This window comes from Solanum lycopersicum, chromosome 11, assembly GCF_036512215.1.
Source record: "Solanum lycopersicum chromosome 11, SLM_r2.1".
Taxonomy (NCBI): domain Eukaryota; kingdom Viridiplantae; phylum Streptophyta; class Magnoliopsida; order Solanales; family Solanaceae; genus Solanum; species Solanum lycopersicum.
The window spans coordinates 8746179-8761670 of NC_090810.1; the positions used below are offsets into that span (position 1 = coordinate 8746179).

General features: G+C 35.2%; 1 protein-coding gene and 1 long non-coding RNA gene across 2 annotated transcripts; both read right to left on the bottom strand.

Moving 5' to 3' along the window:
* Window positions 1-169: 169 nt before the first annotated feature.
* LOC138339604 (uncharacterized) lies at window positions 170-2091 on the bottom strand. The gene is made up of 3 exons (XR_011212452.1): window positions 2026-2091; window positions 1172-1245; window positions 170-467 (listed from the first exon to the last, which is right to left on the bottom strand). It is a non-coding gene; the product is annotated as an uncharacterized lncRNA (long non-coding RNA).
* A 214-nt stretch (window positions 2092-2305) lies between these two features.
* LOC138339691 (uncharacterized) lies at window positions 2306-2776 on the bottom strand. Its single transcript, XM_069291592.1, has one exon. The coding sequence runs from the start codon at window positions 2774-2776 to the stop codon at window positions 2306-2308; it is 471 nt and encodes a 156-aa protein (XP_069147693.1).
* Between the last annotated feature and the right edge of the window lie 12716 nt (window positions 2777-15492).

Below are 15492 nucleotides of genomic sequence, written 5' to 3' on the forward strand. Positions count from 1 at the left end.
GAACAACAATTATTTTTTCTTTAAATTATTAGTTAATATTAAATAGAGGGAGTATAAGTTAATTTACTTCTTCCGCCTAATAATAGTAGTTGATTATATTATTTTGTCACGACCCAAAAATGAGTGTGATGGCACTCGTCTTATCCCATCAAGACAAGTCAGCCTAAAACTCAATATCTAACAAAGTGCGGAAGAAAATGACAATCCAACAATAATTTCTATTATAAAACCAAGTCATATTAATTCGATCCCCAAAACCAGGTTGTCACGTGCACAAGCCTCTAATGTAAATATTAGAATTGAAATAAAAATAAAGTCTAAAATGAAGTTGTCTTTCAAGTAAAAACAAAGTCATAAACTGAAGTAGGAAAGTTCGCTGAGATGACAAGCAGCTACCTCACAACCCTCCACAAGATGCCTCGAAAACGAAAAGAATGACAGGTATCACGAAGATCCGGGCTCGTAACCTACAAAATTTGTAGAAGCAAGGGGTGAGTACTAAACCACGCGGTACCCAACAAGCAAACCTCTAAACACAAGTTAAGTGAACAAAATGCGGGTACTCCTTACGCCCTATCTAAACCTCCACGCTACAGCTTAACGGTTTACCAAACACACAACTCAATAACCACACTCTATCATTTTACACATTCTCAATAACAACTCAATATTCAACAGTCACAAGCTTCACAGAGAAACAATCACAATATCAGCAAAACACGTGTTCAAGTTCATCAATAATAAAATGTGCAATACCATGAGATGCAATGTCAAACATCGTGATGCATGTCTTTCTTAATGATACCCACCCGCTGTCTCTCAGTCCGGGACCCATGGGGGACATATTGTCCATGCATCTATCGCGGCGCATGACATGACCCTCGATAATAGTAACCTTCGCGGCGCGTGATACGTCCCTCGAAATATAATATCCATCGCGGCGCGCGATACGACCCTCGAAATGGTACATCCTCTTACCACATCCATGTCTCAGATACAATGCAAATGACATGCTCAAAGAAAATGAGGAGATAACCATTTTGATAACAAAGCACAATAAACAACAAGGGATACAACACCAACAAATAAGCAACACGTCTCCAAGTCATTCTCAACACTACACAAGGAAATACAAGAATTTCATACGCTTAACAAGGGTTTAGAAATCCACCTGCCTTAGTCAATCGAATAATCAGTCTGGGACTTGAGCCTTCCCTTTTCGTTGAACTTCCGAATCGATGCAACCTATTCAAGTATATATATTCACTATAAGATTTCGGTACTAACAATACCCACATTTATTTATTTATTTGTGTTTAACCTTGACCTAAAAATTCACCAAATGTATAATCAAGTTTGTAATTCTTGATGTCAATTAAAATTTCCTCTATCATAATTTTTTTTTCAAGTTTCAAGCCTAGGATTAAATTTCTATTATTTCTTTTCCACTATTCAGTCAACACCATACATATAATATTTAATTACCCATGCCTACCTATCAAAATTAGATTCACAGTAAAATTAAACTTTGCACTCTAGTTTAATTGGAATAGTGCTAATGAACCCCTATTATTATTACTTTTTTTTGTTCTTTTGTTTAACAATTTTTATTTTTTTAATTATTTTTTTTTCAGCCAATGATTGACTCATTATGGCCAATGATTGGCTCATTATGACCAATCATTGGCTCATTATGGCCAATTCAAATATTCCCCATTCTTTCTCTTAGTTTCCCAGAAACATTAACGTACCAGTTAGCCACGAAAAATTATAACTACTAATTTTTTTCACTCAATAATTTTAGCACTTAATTATTGTTTTATACAATTTCATTGTTTCTCTAATGCTACTAATAATAGCCTTCAGATGGCCTTCAACTATCACCGTATACGGCTGGCTCAAATTGCACTAAAAAGGTGCCTTAATTTCTCAATAAACCCAGATCTTGAATTCATATCATATCCCATTTATCACACATAATTGACAAATTAAAAATAATTACGTCAAAGTGCCATGGATTGTTACCTGAAGATCAAAGAAAACATCTCGTGTGCGTCGGCTTAGGTAGGTTTCTGCCTCCCCTTATTTTATCAATTAATAGTTTATTAAAAACTGAAAAAATACACTAACTTATTTTTTTTAATACATGACCCTAATAGTATGGGATCTTAAATAAAAGATCACTTTAGTCCAAAACTATCTATTAATTCCATTATTTACAATCAATCATAAATAAATTAACTCAAGTTATACGAATAATTCAAATTTCCAAAAATAACCCCGCGGGTCATTACAATATCCACCACTAAAAATCATGTTCGTCCTCGAACTTGAAGTGAAAGAAAGTACCTGAAGCTTCAAAAAGCTGAGGGTATCTGGAACGCATGTCAGACTCTGTCTCCCAAGTTGCCTCTCTCACCGATCGGTGCTTCCACTGCACCTTTTTTGAAGCAATGTCCTTGGTCCTAAGCTTTCGAACCTGCCTATCCAAAATAGCTATAGGCTCCTCTTCAAATGTCAAATCTGGGCCCAACTCCACATAATCAAGTGAAAGCACATGAGATTCGTCCGGAATATACTTCCGAAGCATAGAGACATGACAAACAGGATGTACTACTGACAAACTAGGTGGAAAGGCCAACTTATAGGCCACCTCTCCCACTCGTCTTAAAATCTCAAAAGGGCCAATGAATCTAGGACTAAGTTTTCCCTTCTTTCCGAACCTCATCACACCCTTCATGGGTGATATTCGGAGCCAAACATGATCACCCTCCATAAACACCAAGGCTCGAACTCTCTGGTCTGCATAACTCTTCTGTCGACTCTAAGCTATCAATAATCTATACTGAATCATACGGACTTGCTCCATAGCATCTCTCAGCAAGTCTGTATCCAAAGAGTCCATCTCCGCCGAATCAAACCAACCAATCGGAGACCTACACCGCCTTCTATACAACGCCTCAAATGGGGCCATCTGGATACTAGAGTGATAACTGTTATTATAAGCAAACTCCACTAATGGTAAATGTTGATCCCATCTAGCACCAAAATCGATCACACACGCTCGAAGCATATCTTCCAATACCTGAATGGTCCGTTCAGATTGACTATCTGTTTGAGGATGAAATGTCGTACTCATATCTAACTGAGTACCCAGACCATGTTGTAATTCCTTCCAGAAATGAGAAGTAAATAGTGAACCTCGATTTGATATGATAGAAATAGGAACTCCATATAGTCGAACAATGTGACTGATATATAGCTCGACTAAATTTTCTGCCGTATACTTCACCTGAACCGGAATGAAGTGGGAAGACTTGGTCAGCCTATCAACAACAACACAAATAGAGTCATAACCACCCACTGTGGTAGGCAAACCCACAACAAAGTCCATAGTAATCCGCTCCCACTTCCAAGTAGGAATAGGCATCCTTTGAGATACACCCCTAGGCCGCTGGTGCTCACACTTGACCCCCTGGCAAGTCAAACACCTCAAAACAGAGTCTGTAATATCTCTCTTCATCCCACACCACCAGTAATGCTGACTCAGATCATGATACATCTTCGCCGCTCCCGGATGGATGGAATATCAAAAACAATGGGCCTCCTCAAGGATCAATCTAATCAAATCGCCTGTCTTGTGCACACAAATCTTGCCTCCGATCCTCAAGACACCATCAGAATGAAGGACAACCTCCTTAGCTTCCCCACTCAATACTTTGTCTCGAATGAGACATAATTTTTCATCATCAAACTGGTGTGCACGAATCTGCTCGACTAAAGAAGATCGAGCCTCAATAAAAGCAATCATCCCATCACTCTCCTCTGAGATCTGCAATCGGACAAGATTGTTAGCTAACAATTGAACATCTCTAACCAATGGTCTCTCCTCAACACTAAGAGATACAAGACTCCCAATGCTATGAGTCTTCCTACTCAAAGCATCGGCCACAACATTGGTCTTCCCCGGATGATACAGAATGGTCACATCATAGTCCTTCAGCAACTCAAGCCATCTCTGTTGCCTCAAGTTCAAATCCCTCTGGCTAAAGATATACTGAATACTCCGATGATCAGTGAAGATCTCACAATGCACTCCATACAAATAATGACGCCATAACTTAAGTACAAATACCACAGCCGCTAACTCCAGATCATGAGTAGGGTAGTTCTTCTCATGGGACTTCAATTGCCTAGAAGCATAAGCAATCACTTTCCCCTTCTGCATCAACACACCACCCAATCCAACTCCTGAAGCATCACAATACACAGTAAAGTCTACACCCTCCTCAGGTAGAGTCAACACAGGAGCAGAAGTCAACAAAGTCTTGAGCTTTTGAAAGCTCTCCTCACACTCATCAGACCACTGAAAACCAACATCCTGTCGAGTCAATCTAGTCAATGGAGCTGTAATAGTAGAGAAACTCTGAAAAAATCGTCGATAATAGCCTGCCAATCCCACAAAACTCCTAACCTCAGTAGGTGAAGTAGGTCGCGTCCAGCCTCTAACTGCCTCAATCTTGGCTGGATCTACTCTAATACCCTCCTTAGACACCACGTGTCCTAAGAATGCCACAGAAGTAAGCCAGAACTCACACTTTGAGAACTTGGCATACAACTTCTCTTCTCTCAACCTCTAAAGTACAATCCTCAAGTGTCGGACATGGTCCTCCTCAGTCTTGGAGTAAACCAAGATGTCATCGATGAAAACAATCACAAAAGAATCAAGGTATGGTCGAAACACCCCATTCATCAACTCCATGAATGTTGCAGGGGCATTAGTCAATCCAAAGGACATCACTAGGAACTCATAATGCCCATACCGGGTCCGAAAAGCTGTCTTAGGGATATCTGATGCCCTAATCTTCAACTGATGATACCCAGACCTCAAATCAATCTTAGAGAACAATGATGCTCCCTGTAACTGATCAAATAAGTCATCAATACGCGGAAGAGGATACTTATTCTTCACTGTTACCTTGTTCAACTGTCTGTAATCAGTACATATTCTCATAGTCCCATCCTTCTTCTTCACAAACAATACAGGGGCACCCCAAGGTGACACACTAGGGCGAATAAACCCCTTACTCAATAAATCCTGCATATGATCCTTCAATTCTTTCAACTCTGATGGAGCCATACGGTATGGAGGGATAAAAATAGGCTTAGTGCCCGGCTCCAAATCAATAGCAAAATTGATATCCCTATCGGGAGGAACACCTGGAAGATCAGAAGGAAATACATCGAGAAACTCCTGAACCACGGAACAGAGTCCATGAGAGGTGGTTCAACACTAGTATCCTGAATAAACGCTAAGTAAGACAAACACCCCCTCTCCACCATTATCTGAGTACGAATAAAAGAGATAACCTTGCTAGGATAAGAGCCACTAAGACTCTTCCACTCAACCCTCGAAACACCAGGCATTGCTAAAGTCACAGTCTTAGCATTACAATCAAGGACAACGTGATAAGGAGAAAGCCAATCCATACCCAAGATAACATCAAAGTCTACCATCCCCAGAATGATTAAGTCTACCCAAGTGTCATACCCAGCCAAAGAAACAAGACAGGATCGATACACTCGATCCAGCACTAAGGGCTTGCCCACGGGTGTAGAAACACGAATAGGTACAGTCATGCTATCACATATCATATCAAATTTAGCAGCAAAATACATAGACACATAAGAGAATGTAGAACCTGGATCAAACAACACACAAGCAGGTCGATGGCATACTGGGATAATACCTGTAATAACAGCATCAGAGGTCTCCGCCTCAGGTCTCCCGGGGAAAGCATAGCAGTGGCCTCCTCGTCCACCTCCATCCTGGGTGGTACCTCTACCCCCACTCTGCTGAGCTGCAACACCACTACTAGAAACTCTATCACCTCTACCTGACTGAACTCTGCCACGACCTCTACCTTGTGGTGTTGGTGGTCTAGTCTAGAATGAAAAATTAGGTCGAGGCCCACCACGTACACTGCCGCATTAGATGATCGGGATCTCCACAAGTAAAACAAAATCTCTGACCTGGGAACTGTTGTGTAGACCTTGAAAACCCACTATAATTGCCTCGCCCTGTAGGTCGCTGCTGTGAAACATACGAGCCCTGACCCGGGCTATAAGAACCCCTAGATGTCTGTCCACCCTCAAATGTTGGCATAGATGCATGAATAGGTCCCCGCTGCTGAAAAGAACCACTCACTCTTTGTGATCCCCTACCTCCAGATGAGGCACCATGAAACTGACCTGATATACGGGCTCTTTTAGGGTCCCCAAACTCTTCTCTCTCCATCAATTCTGCCTCTTTGGCGGCGCTCACAATGGACTGGAAAGAAGCCCCCTCCCTAGATGCCCGAAACACAGCTGACCTAATAGAGAAAGTCAATCCCCTCACAAATCTGTGGATCCTCTCTGTCTTATTTGGAATAATGGACAACGCATGCCTAGACAACTGGCAAAAACGCGCCTCATACTCTGTAACTGATAAACCATCCTGTCTCAGACTCTCAAACCTCAAGGGAATCTCCTCTCTCACGCTTGATGGGACAAAACGATCTTGGAATGCACTAGCAAACTGCTCCCAAGTCATTGGAGGAGATCCAACTGGCAAACCCCCCGAATAAGTCCTCCACCAGTCTCTCGCTGGTCCATGAAGCTGGAGTGTAGCATATCGAACCCCATGTGACTCAGCTAATCCAACCACCTCTAGTAACTCTCGGCAGGTAGTTAGAAACTCATAAGCGTCCTCGCTCTTCCCACCCTGAAACTGAGGTGGGTCCATCTTTTGAAATCTCTCATACCTACGCTGCTCATCCTCTATCAGAACAACCATCGATGCAACTTGACCCCCAGCTGCTGGTTCAACATCATTCTGACCCGCGGGATCTACTGGTAGTTGCCCGACCGCATCCTGAACAACTAGAGCTTGTTGCTGCTCTTGGGTCTGAGCCCCCTCTCTAGTACGAGAGTCATGTGGTGTGGTAGTCGCCCCACCACCCTGAGAAAACACCTCTAGCACGTAACACCCTCAATAGTGTATCCTGAAGCAAAGGTGTGACTACAGGATCTGGAGGAACCTTGTCCTCTCTGCCATCCATCTGAGGTTCTGTAGAGACCTCTCAAGCACGACCTTTCACTGGTGCTTCTCTACGTCCACGACCTCTGGCTACTGTCTTACTACTAGCACGACCTCTAGCTCGAGATCTACCCCTACCTCTAGCGGAGCCTCAACGACTGCCTCGGGAAGTGCCTCCTCTCTACCACCACTAACATTAGTTCTAGTCCTCGTCATCTGTCAAAAGAGTATACAACAACTCAGTACTAAAGAAGGTGACTACGCATGATGAGAAAGAATGAACAAAAAGAAGTTTCCTAGTAATCCTCGTAGCCTCTCAGAGATAAGTATAGACGTCTCCTTACAGATCCTTGAGACTCTACGTAGACTCGGCTTGGATACACGTGAGACCTATGAACTTGGGGCTCTAATACCATTTTGTCACGATCCAAAAATGATTGTGATGACACTCGTCTTATCCCACCAAGACAAGTCAGCCTAAAACCCAATATCTAACAAAATGCGGAAGAAAATGACAATCCAACAATAATTTCTATTATAAAACTAAGTCATATTAATTCGATCCCCAAAACCAGGTTGTCACGTGCACAAACCTCTAATGTAAATATTAGAATTGAAATAAAAATAAAGTCTAAAATAAAGTTGTATTTCAAGTAAAAACAAAGTCATAAACTGGAGTAGGAAAGTTCGCTGAGATGACAAGCAGCTACCTCACCTCACAACCCTCCACAAGATGCCTCGAAAACAAAAAGAATGACAGGTATCACGAAGATCCGGGCTCGTAACCTACAAAATTTATAGAAGCAAGGGGTGAGTACTAAACCACGCGGTACCCAACAAGCAAACCTCTAAACACAAGTTAAGTGAACAAAATGCGGGTACTCCTTACGCCCTATCTAAACCTCCACGCTACAGCTTAACGGTTTACCAAACACACAACTCAATAACCACACTCTATCATTTTACACATTCTCAATAACAACTCAATATTCAACAGTCACAAGCTTCACAGAGAAACAATCACAATATCAGCAAAACACGTGTTCAAGTTCATCAATAATAAAATGTGCAATACCATGAGATGCAATGTCAAACATCGTGATGCATGTCTTTCTTAATGATACGCACCCGCTGTCTCTCAGTCCGGGACCCATGGGGGACATATATGTCCATGCATCTATCGCGGCGCATGACACGACCCTCGATAATAGTAACCTTCGCGGCGCGTGATACGTCCCTCGAAATATAATATCCATCGCGGCGCGCGATACGACCCTCGAAATGGTACATCCTCTTACCACATCCATGTCTCAGATACAATGCAATTGACATGCTCAATGAAAATGAGGAGATAACCATTTTGATAACAAAGCGCAATAAACAACAAGGAATACAACACCAACAAATAAGCAACAAGTCTCCAAGTCATTCTCAACACTACACAAGGAAATACACGAACTTCATACGCTTAACAAGGGTTTAGAAATCCACTTGCCTTAGTCAATCGAATAATCAGTCTGAGACTTGAGCCTTCCCTTTTCGTTGAACTTCCGAATCGATGCAACCTATTGAAGTATATATATTCACTATAAGATTTCGGTACTAACAATACCCACATTTATTTATTTATTTATTTGTGTTTAACCTTGACCTAAAAATTCACCAAATTTATAATCAAGTTTGTAATTCTTGATGTCAATTAAAATTTCCTCTATCATAATTTTTTTTTTCAAGTTTCAAGCCTAGGATTAAATTTCTATTATTTCTTTTCCACTATCATAATTCGAATGACATTCGGTCAACACCATACATATAATATTTAATTACCATGCCTACCTATCAAAATTAGATTCACAGTAAAATTAAACTTTGCACTACTAGTTTAATTGGAATAGTGCTAATGAACCCCTATTATTATTACTTTTTTTTTGTTCTTCTGTTTAACAATTTTTATTTTTTTAATTATTTTTTTCCATCCAATGATTGGCTCATTATGACCAATCATTGGCTCATTATGGCCAATTCAAATATTCTCCATTCTTTCTCTTAGTTTCCCAGAAACATTAACGTACCAGTTAGCCACGAAAAATTATAACTACTAATTTTTTTCACTCAATAATTTTAGCACGTAATTTATTGTTTTATACAATTTCATTGTTTCTCTAATGCTACTAATAATAGCCTTCAGATGGCCTTCAACTATCACCGTTTACGGCTGGCTCAAATTGCACTAAAAAAGTGCCTTAATTTCTCAATAAACCCAGATCTTGAATTCATATCATATCCCATTTATCACGCATAATTGACAAATTAAAAATAATTACGTCAAAGTACCATGGATTGTTACCTGAAGATCAAAGAAAACCTCTCGTGTGCGTCGACTTAGGTAGGTTTCTGCCTCCCCTTATTTTATCAATTAATAGTTTATTAAAAACTGACAAAATACACTAACTTATTTTTTTAATACATGACCCTAATAGTATAGGATCTTAAATAAAAGATCACTTTAGTCCAAAACTATCTATTAATTCCATTATTTACAATCAATCATAAATAAATTAACTCAAGTTATACGAATAATTCAAATTTCCAAAAATAACCCCGCGGGTCATTACATATTTTGAAACATCTAACAATACTTATCTACTTTATGAAAAAATTAATGATAATTATACACTTAGTTTCTGATTTATCCTTATCATTAATTATAGTAATTTTTCTATTACATTTTTCAAGATATTATATTTATTATTCCATCAGTCCACTTTTAGATGTCAAGTTGTTTTTTGGAAAGTCAATTTGTCTTATTTTGAAATGTAAATTAGGTTACATTAATTTGATATTTTAAACCAAAAAAAATTTAATATTAAAAAAAATATACGAAAAGTACTATAAATTGCAATTTATTTGAAAAAAAAAACACAAAAAAACACCATAATACATTAGTCAAACTTATTATAGTTTAACTCTAAAAAAGAAAAACATGATAATTAAAAGTGAATGAAAGAAGTATATTCAAAAGACGATATAATAAAATTACTAATTTCCTAAAAAGTGTGCAAAACCAAAAATAAACAAGTATTATTGGAAAGTATTTTTGAACAAAATTATTGCAATCTAACATGAATATTTCCTATGCATTGGATTGTCTAAAATGGTTTAGGCTTTAATTTTTGAAATTTTTTTGGAAAAATTAGCTATATAGTCATAATATAAAATATATTTAGTTAAAATAACAGTACTTTAAAATATTTGTTTAATACATCATAATGACAATATTTTTTAAAATTATTTGTATTAACATTTAATATTTTTGGGATTTCCTTTTATTAATTAAAAGATTTCATAATTGGATCAAACTCTAATCAATAACTAATTTAAAATAAAAAACAAATACAATATTCTCTCCTCATCTTGTTTCTCTCCTTTTCATTTCCTTCTCTAAAAAAAATTCACCAAGTTTCAAGATTTTTTTTATTCTTCAAACAAAAGTTATTCAAAATTTGATTCTTCAATAAAATCTATGCATTAATTCAAGGATTTTCTTGGTTGATAAACAATCAGGTATACATTATTTCATCAAATTTCGAATCTGGTTAAGGTAATTTTGATTAGATTTTTAGATTTCTTTTGATTTGTTTTCAATGTCACCGTTCATATTTCACATTGTTCATGTTACGAATTTTTGTCATTATTCTCGATTTTTAAGCAAGTTTGTTTACATTTTCAGTCAATTTTTTTTAGAAATTTTAATGTAGAGTCTGTAATTAAAATGACTCAAGAGAGGAGATCTAAGTTTCTTCATGATTTTATTCGCATTCAATTTCAAGATAGCAATGTCAGGATAAACACGCTATTAATAATTTTGATAAACATGAAGAAGGTGAAGAACAATTTCCTATTTGTTTGTTTTGTATTTATTTTCTTTTAAAATTTTGTATTATTTCTCAATTTGTATTAAACCATTATTATGTATGCTTTCAAAAGTATTTGCATTCATTCAAAATCTCAAATTTTGTATTTGTTCTTAACTTGTACTTATCATAAAGGTATTCTAACTATATTTTATTTATAGGAGAAACAACTTTCTATTAGTTTGTTTTATTTTTATAGTTTTTTTCTTTAGAATTTTGTATAATTTCTCAATTCGTATTCAAACTAATATGTATGCTTTTAATATTTGTGTTTATTCAAAATCTCACGTTGCATAATTTATGAATCTTGTGTTTGTTCCTAATTTATATTCAGTCTAAAGGTATACCAACTAGTTATGTATTTTATTTAAGAATGATTACAACAAAATACAATATAAAAACTAGAATGAATACAAATATAAATAATATACATATTGTAATGATTACGACTTAGGAAAGGAAACATAATTTTGAAGAGAAAAACAAATACATAATAAAAATACATGAATACAAATATGTTTATATTAAATAACTATAGATTCATTTGACATACCTATTGTAATGAATACGGACTATAAATAAATACAAGTTTAATTATACAAAATAAAACATGAAAATTAGAATGAATACAAATACAAATGACATACATATAGGAATGATTACGATTTAAGAGAGGATACAATATTTTGGTAAATAAAATAAATACATTGTGAAAAAGTATGTCAAATAACATATATCCAATACAATTTAAGAAAGGATACAAAATTCTGGTAATTAAAATAAATACATTGTGAGAAAAGTATGTCAAATAACATATAAAAATATAGGTGTTCAAATTTATAAAATATTTTTTTAGAAAAACAAATTAAATAGATAAAACACTAAGGTATCATCATAAAGTTTCATAACAATAAATAATTTTAAAAGATAAGAACAAATAATGACCTTTAGGAATTAGGTTGAGATCACCTATTTTAGGTATCACAATCTTTTTGTAAGGAAAGTAATGAATATTTTCAACAACTTAATCTAATTTGAAATATTTTCCTCCTTGATTTTCTCTAGTTTTTTATTTCTTAATTATATTATGTTAAATTAAATAAAAAATAAATAAATACATAAATCAATACACAACAAACTAAAATATTGCTATTTTTAAATATTAAAAGTATTGCTAAGTGATCCTATTAAATGTCAAAATTTTGTTGTTTTGCAAAATTTCCCTTAATTTTTTGAAGTATCATTGATTCAATAATTTGTCATTTGACACAAACGCAAATCATACCAGCCCTTTGTTGGGAATTTCGTTTATTATTGTGATTTTTTATTGTATGTTTAGTTGTATGAAAATTGAAGTTTTTGGTTAAATCATCCCGTATATCCAAACTTAGGGTATATCCTTATGGTATAATTAGATAATTTAAGGCTCGCGATACAGGCCCAATATAATTTCACATATTTTGTTGAAAAAATTACATAAATTAGCAAGTTAAGATATCATAATCCCCTCTCGGATATATTCTTATTCCCTCTCGAATACATTCATCTCCTCTCGAATACATACATATCCCCTCTTGGATACATCCCTTCCATGAAGTAATATATTATATATATCATTAATAATGTATCAGAAAACCAAGAAATATATTCGAGAGCAACGAAAAATTTGAGATTTTTGGAATTGAGAAAACTTCTGGAATAAAATGTAATTAGTCTCTAAATATATGAGATTTTTATACTTTATACAAAAAAATGCTTTTTACAGTAAACAACTTTGATATTACTTAATAATATTTTTCAAATGTTCATACGACATAAATACGTCATTTCAACCCAAATTGAGAAAGTTGAATTATTAGATGACAATTTATGTATTTTTTCGATCTAGTGACGATAGTTAGACAGTCTTATTATAGTATATGATTTTGCACTTATGGAACCATTTTGTTATGGCATGATGTAGGATCCTTTTTCATCAAAGTATATAGGCTTAAGTCATATGTGTTCCCTTAAAGTTGTCCGCATAATTCACTTAAACAGCTCAACTAAGACTCGTACCTATTGAACACCTATGCCCCTTAAAATTAATACCTATTAGACATTTTGTTGACGATCAACAAAAAAAATATGACAGTATGTACTACACTCGCTGTGATGTGGCAATGACATGAAAAATTGATGAATTAAAAGATGATATGTGGTGTTGGAGTCAAAAAAAAAATTTTAAAAATTAAATTAAAATTTCTTTATTATTTTAATCTATTTAACTACTAAAAATGTCAAAATTCTAAAAAACTCATCCACCCCACCCACTACGGCAAGTCCCATTTTTCTCTCCAGTTCTAAAGTGTAACATCCCATCACACAGTTCCTCCCTCAATTTATTTCTCAATTGTAATCTTCTTCTCTCCATCTGGTTTTTGTATGAGGAACTTGAATAAGATTTTGCCGAAAAATAAATAATTTCTCGCAATGATCGAAAAAATGATATTACTGAAATATATTTTTCAATTACAGAAGTGATACTTTTTGAATTTGAAGAACTCTTTGTTTTTCTTAAATATCAATTTTACTTAATTAATGCAAATGTTTATTGGTGGATTACATTAACATAAGTTTATGTTGAGATCAAATTTGTTGGGAAAAATAAAATTTGAACCGAAACTATCATTCTTAGATTTGATTTTTCTTTTTTCGTATAGAAAGATAACACTAAATTATACTAGTTAAAAAAATATCAAATCACTAGCTTTTAGAAGAGAAGGGAGGATGGCGGCAACGTCATCAGAAATGGGTGGTGTTGAAAAAAAGTATGGCTAAAAAAAAGGAAGAAAAAAGAGATGTTTAAAAAAAAGCTTAAGTCATATGCGGCCCCCTAAAGTTGTCTACATATTTCATTTAGACATTTTAAGTTTAACTTGTATCTATTAAACACTTTAATCTTAAGAAATTTTTACCTATTTGGCATAAATTGACAAACAATTAAAATAATTGTATATAAGTATTTTCTATATAATCTATAAGAGAAGTCTTTTCCCTTACTATTATATGTTAAATGAGACCAAAAAGACGAAATGAGCAGAAATTTGTATATATCAATGGAGCAAATAACCATGTGGAAACAAGACAGGAATTCTCTACAATTACACTGTGGAACAATTGAAGGGATGTGGCGCAACTTGATAGCGCATTTGTTTGAGTACAAAATGTCACGGGTTCAAATCCTGTCATCCCTACCTATTACTGCTCAAAGGAGCAGTAACGAGGGATCACTTGAGATCGCTTCAAATTGGACATAATCTTTGATTTTTATCATGCTATTCTAGTATATGCATACAAAATGTGTTGGGCTTAAGAAAAGAATCATTTTGTTTACAGTCTTATCTATTCTGATAAGAAAGCGCTCTTAGTTCGATTCGGTAGAACGTGGATCTCCAAGAGATTCGAGTATCAGAGTTGAGCGGACAGGTGACGAGAGGATGGGGAAGAGTAAAGACAAAAATAAAAATGCAAACGCTAAAACAAAATTGATTTACCAATAAAATATTGACATGTGGCATTGTATTTAATTTTTTAAAAATCTTATTTATATAATTAAAAAAGTGTTTTAAAAAATTATTTTTTTTTAATTAACATCCCCCCCCAAAACTCCCTCCCTTTCCCTTCTTCTTCGATAGATCTATTTCTGATTTCGCCGGTGGAGTCGGTGTCGGCACCGACGACGCCAGCAAATCACTCTACCTCTTCCTTTTCTTCCATTGGTGCCGGCAGTACAAAATACACCATTTCTATCTACTCAAGCTAAAGACTCATTCTCTTTCATTTTGATAGCATGAAAATCTTTTACTCCCTTCATCTTCTATCCATTAGTAACTATTTATTAGAATTGAAAAAATAATAATAACAAATTTTGACCTAAAAAAAATTAATTCATATATTTTCATGTAATAAATTGAGCTTTAACGCAAAGTAAAAAGGAAAATAAGAAGAAGAATGGCAGAGGGTAAGAGAAAGAGAGGTGGAGGGGGTGGGGTGTGGTTGCAGGGATGGGAAGAAGAGAACTGCTCCTTTTCTCTTTTTAATTAATCATTTTTTTCACTTTTTTATTAATTCCGGTGCATAAGTTAAAAGAAAAAAAATATTTTTTGATGATTTAACGCGCTCAAAGAAAGTGAACGACACGCTTTTTTCTATGTCAGCATTTTGTGTCCAACATGAATGATTTTTGAACAAATAAGGTGTTCAATTAACATAAGGATAAATTTAAGTGTCTAAGTGAATAATGCAGACAACTTTAGGTGGCTGGAGATGACTTAAGCAAAAAAAAAAAAAGCTAAAAATTGTCTCTTCACGCGCTCCTATGTATGTGTTTGCACTCTCTTTTTTATGTTAGCGAAAAGCGTTCAATAGATACTCATTTTGAATAATAAAAGTGTCCAAAGATACAAGACTTAGTTGGAGTGTTTAAATGAATTATGCAGATAACTTTAAGGGACT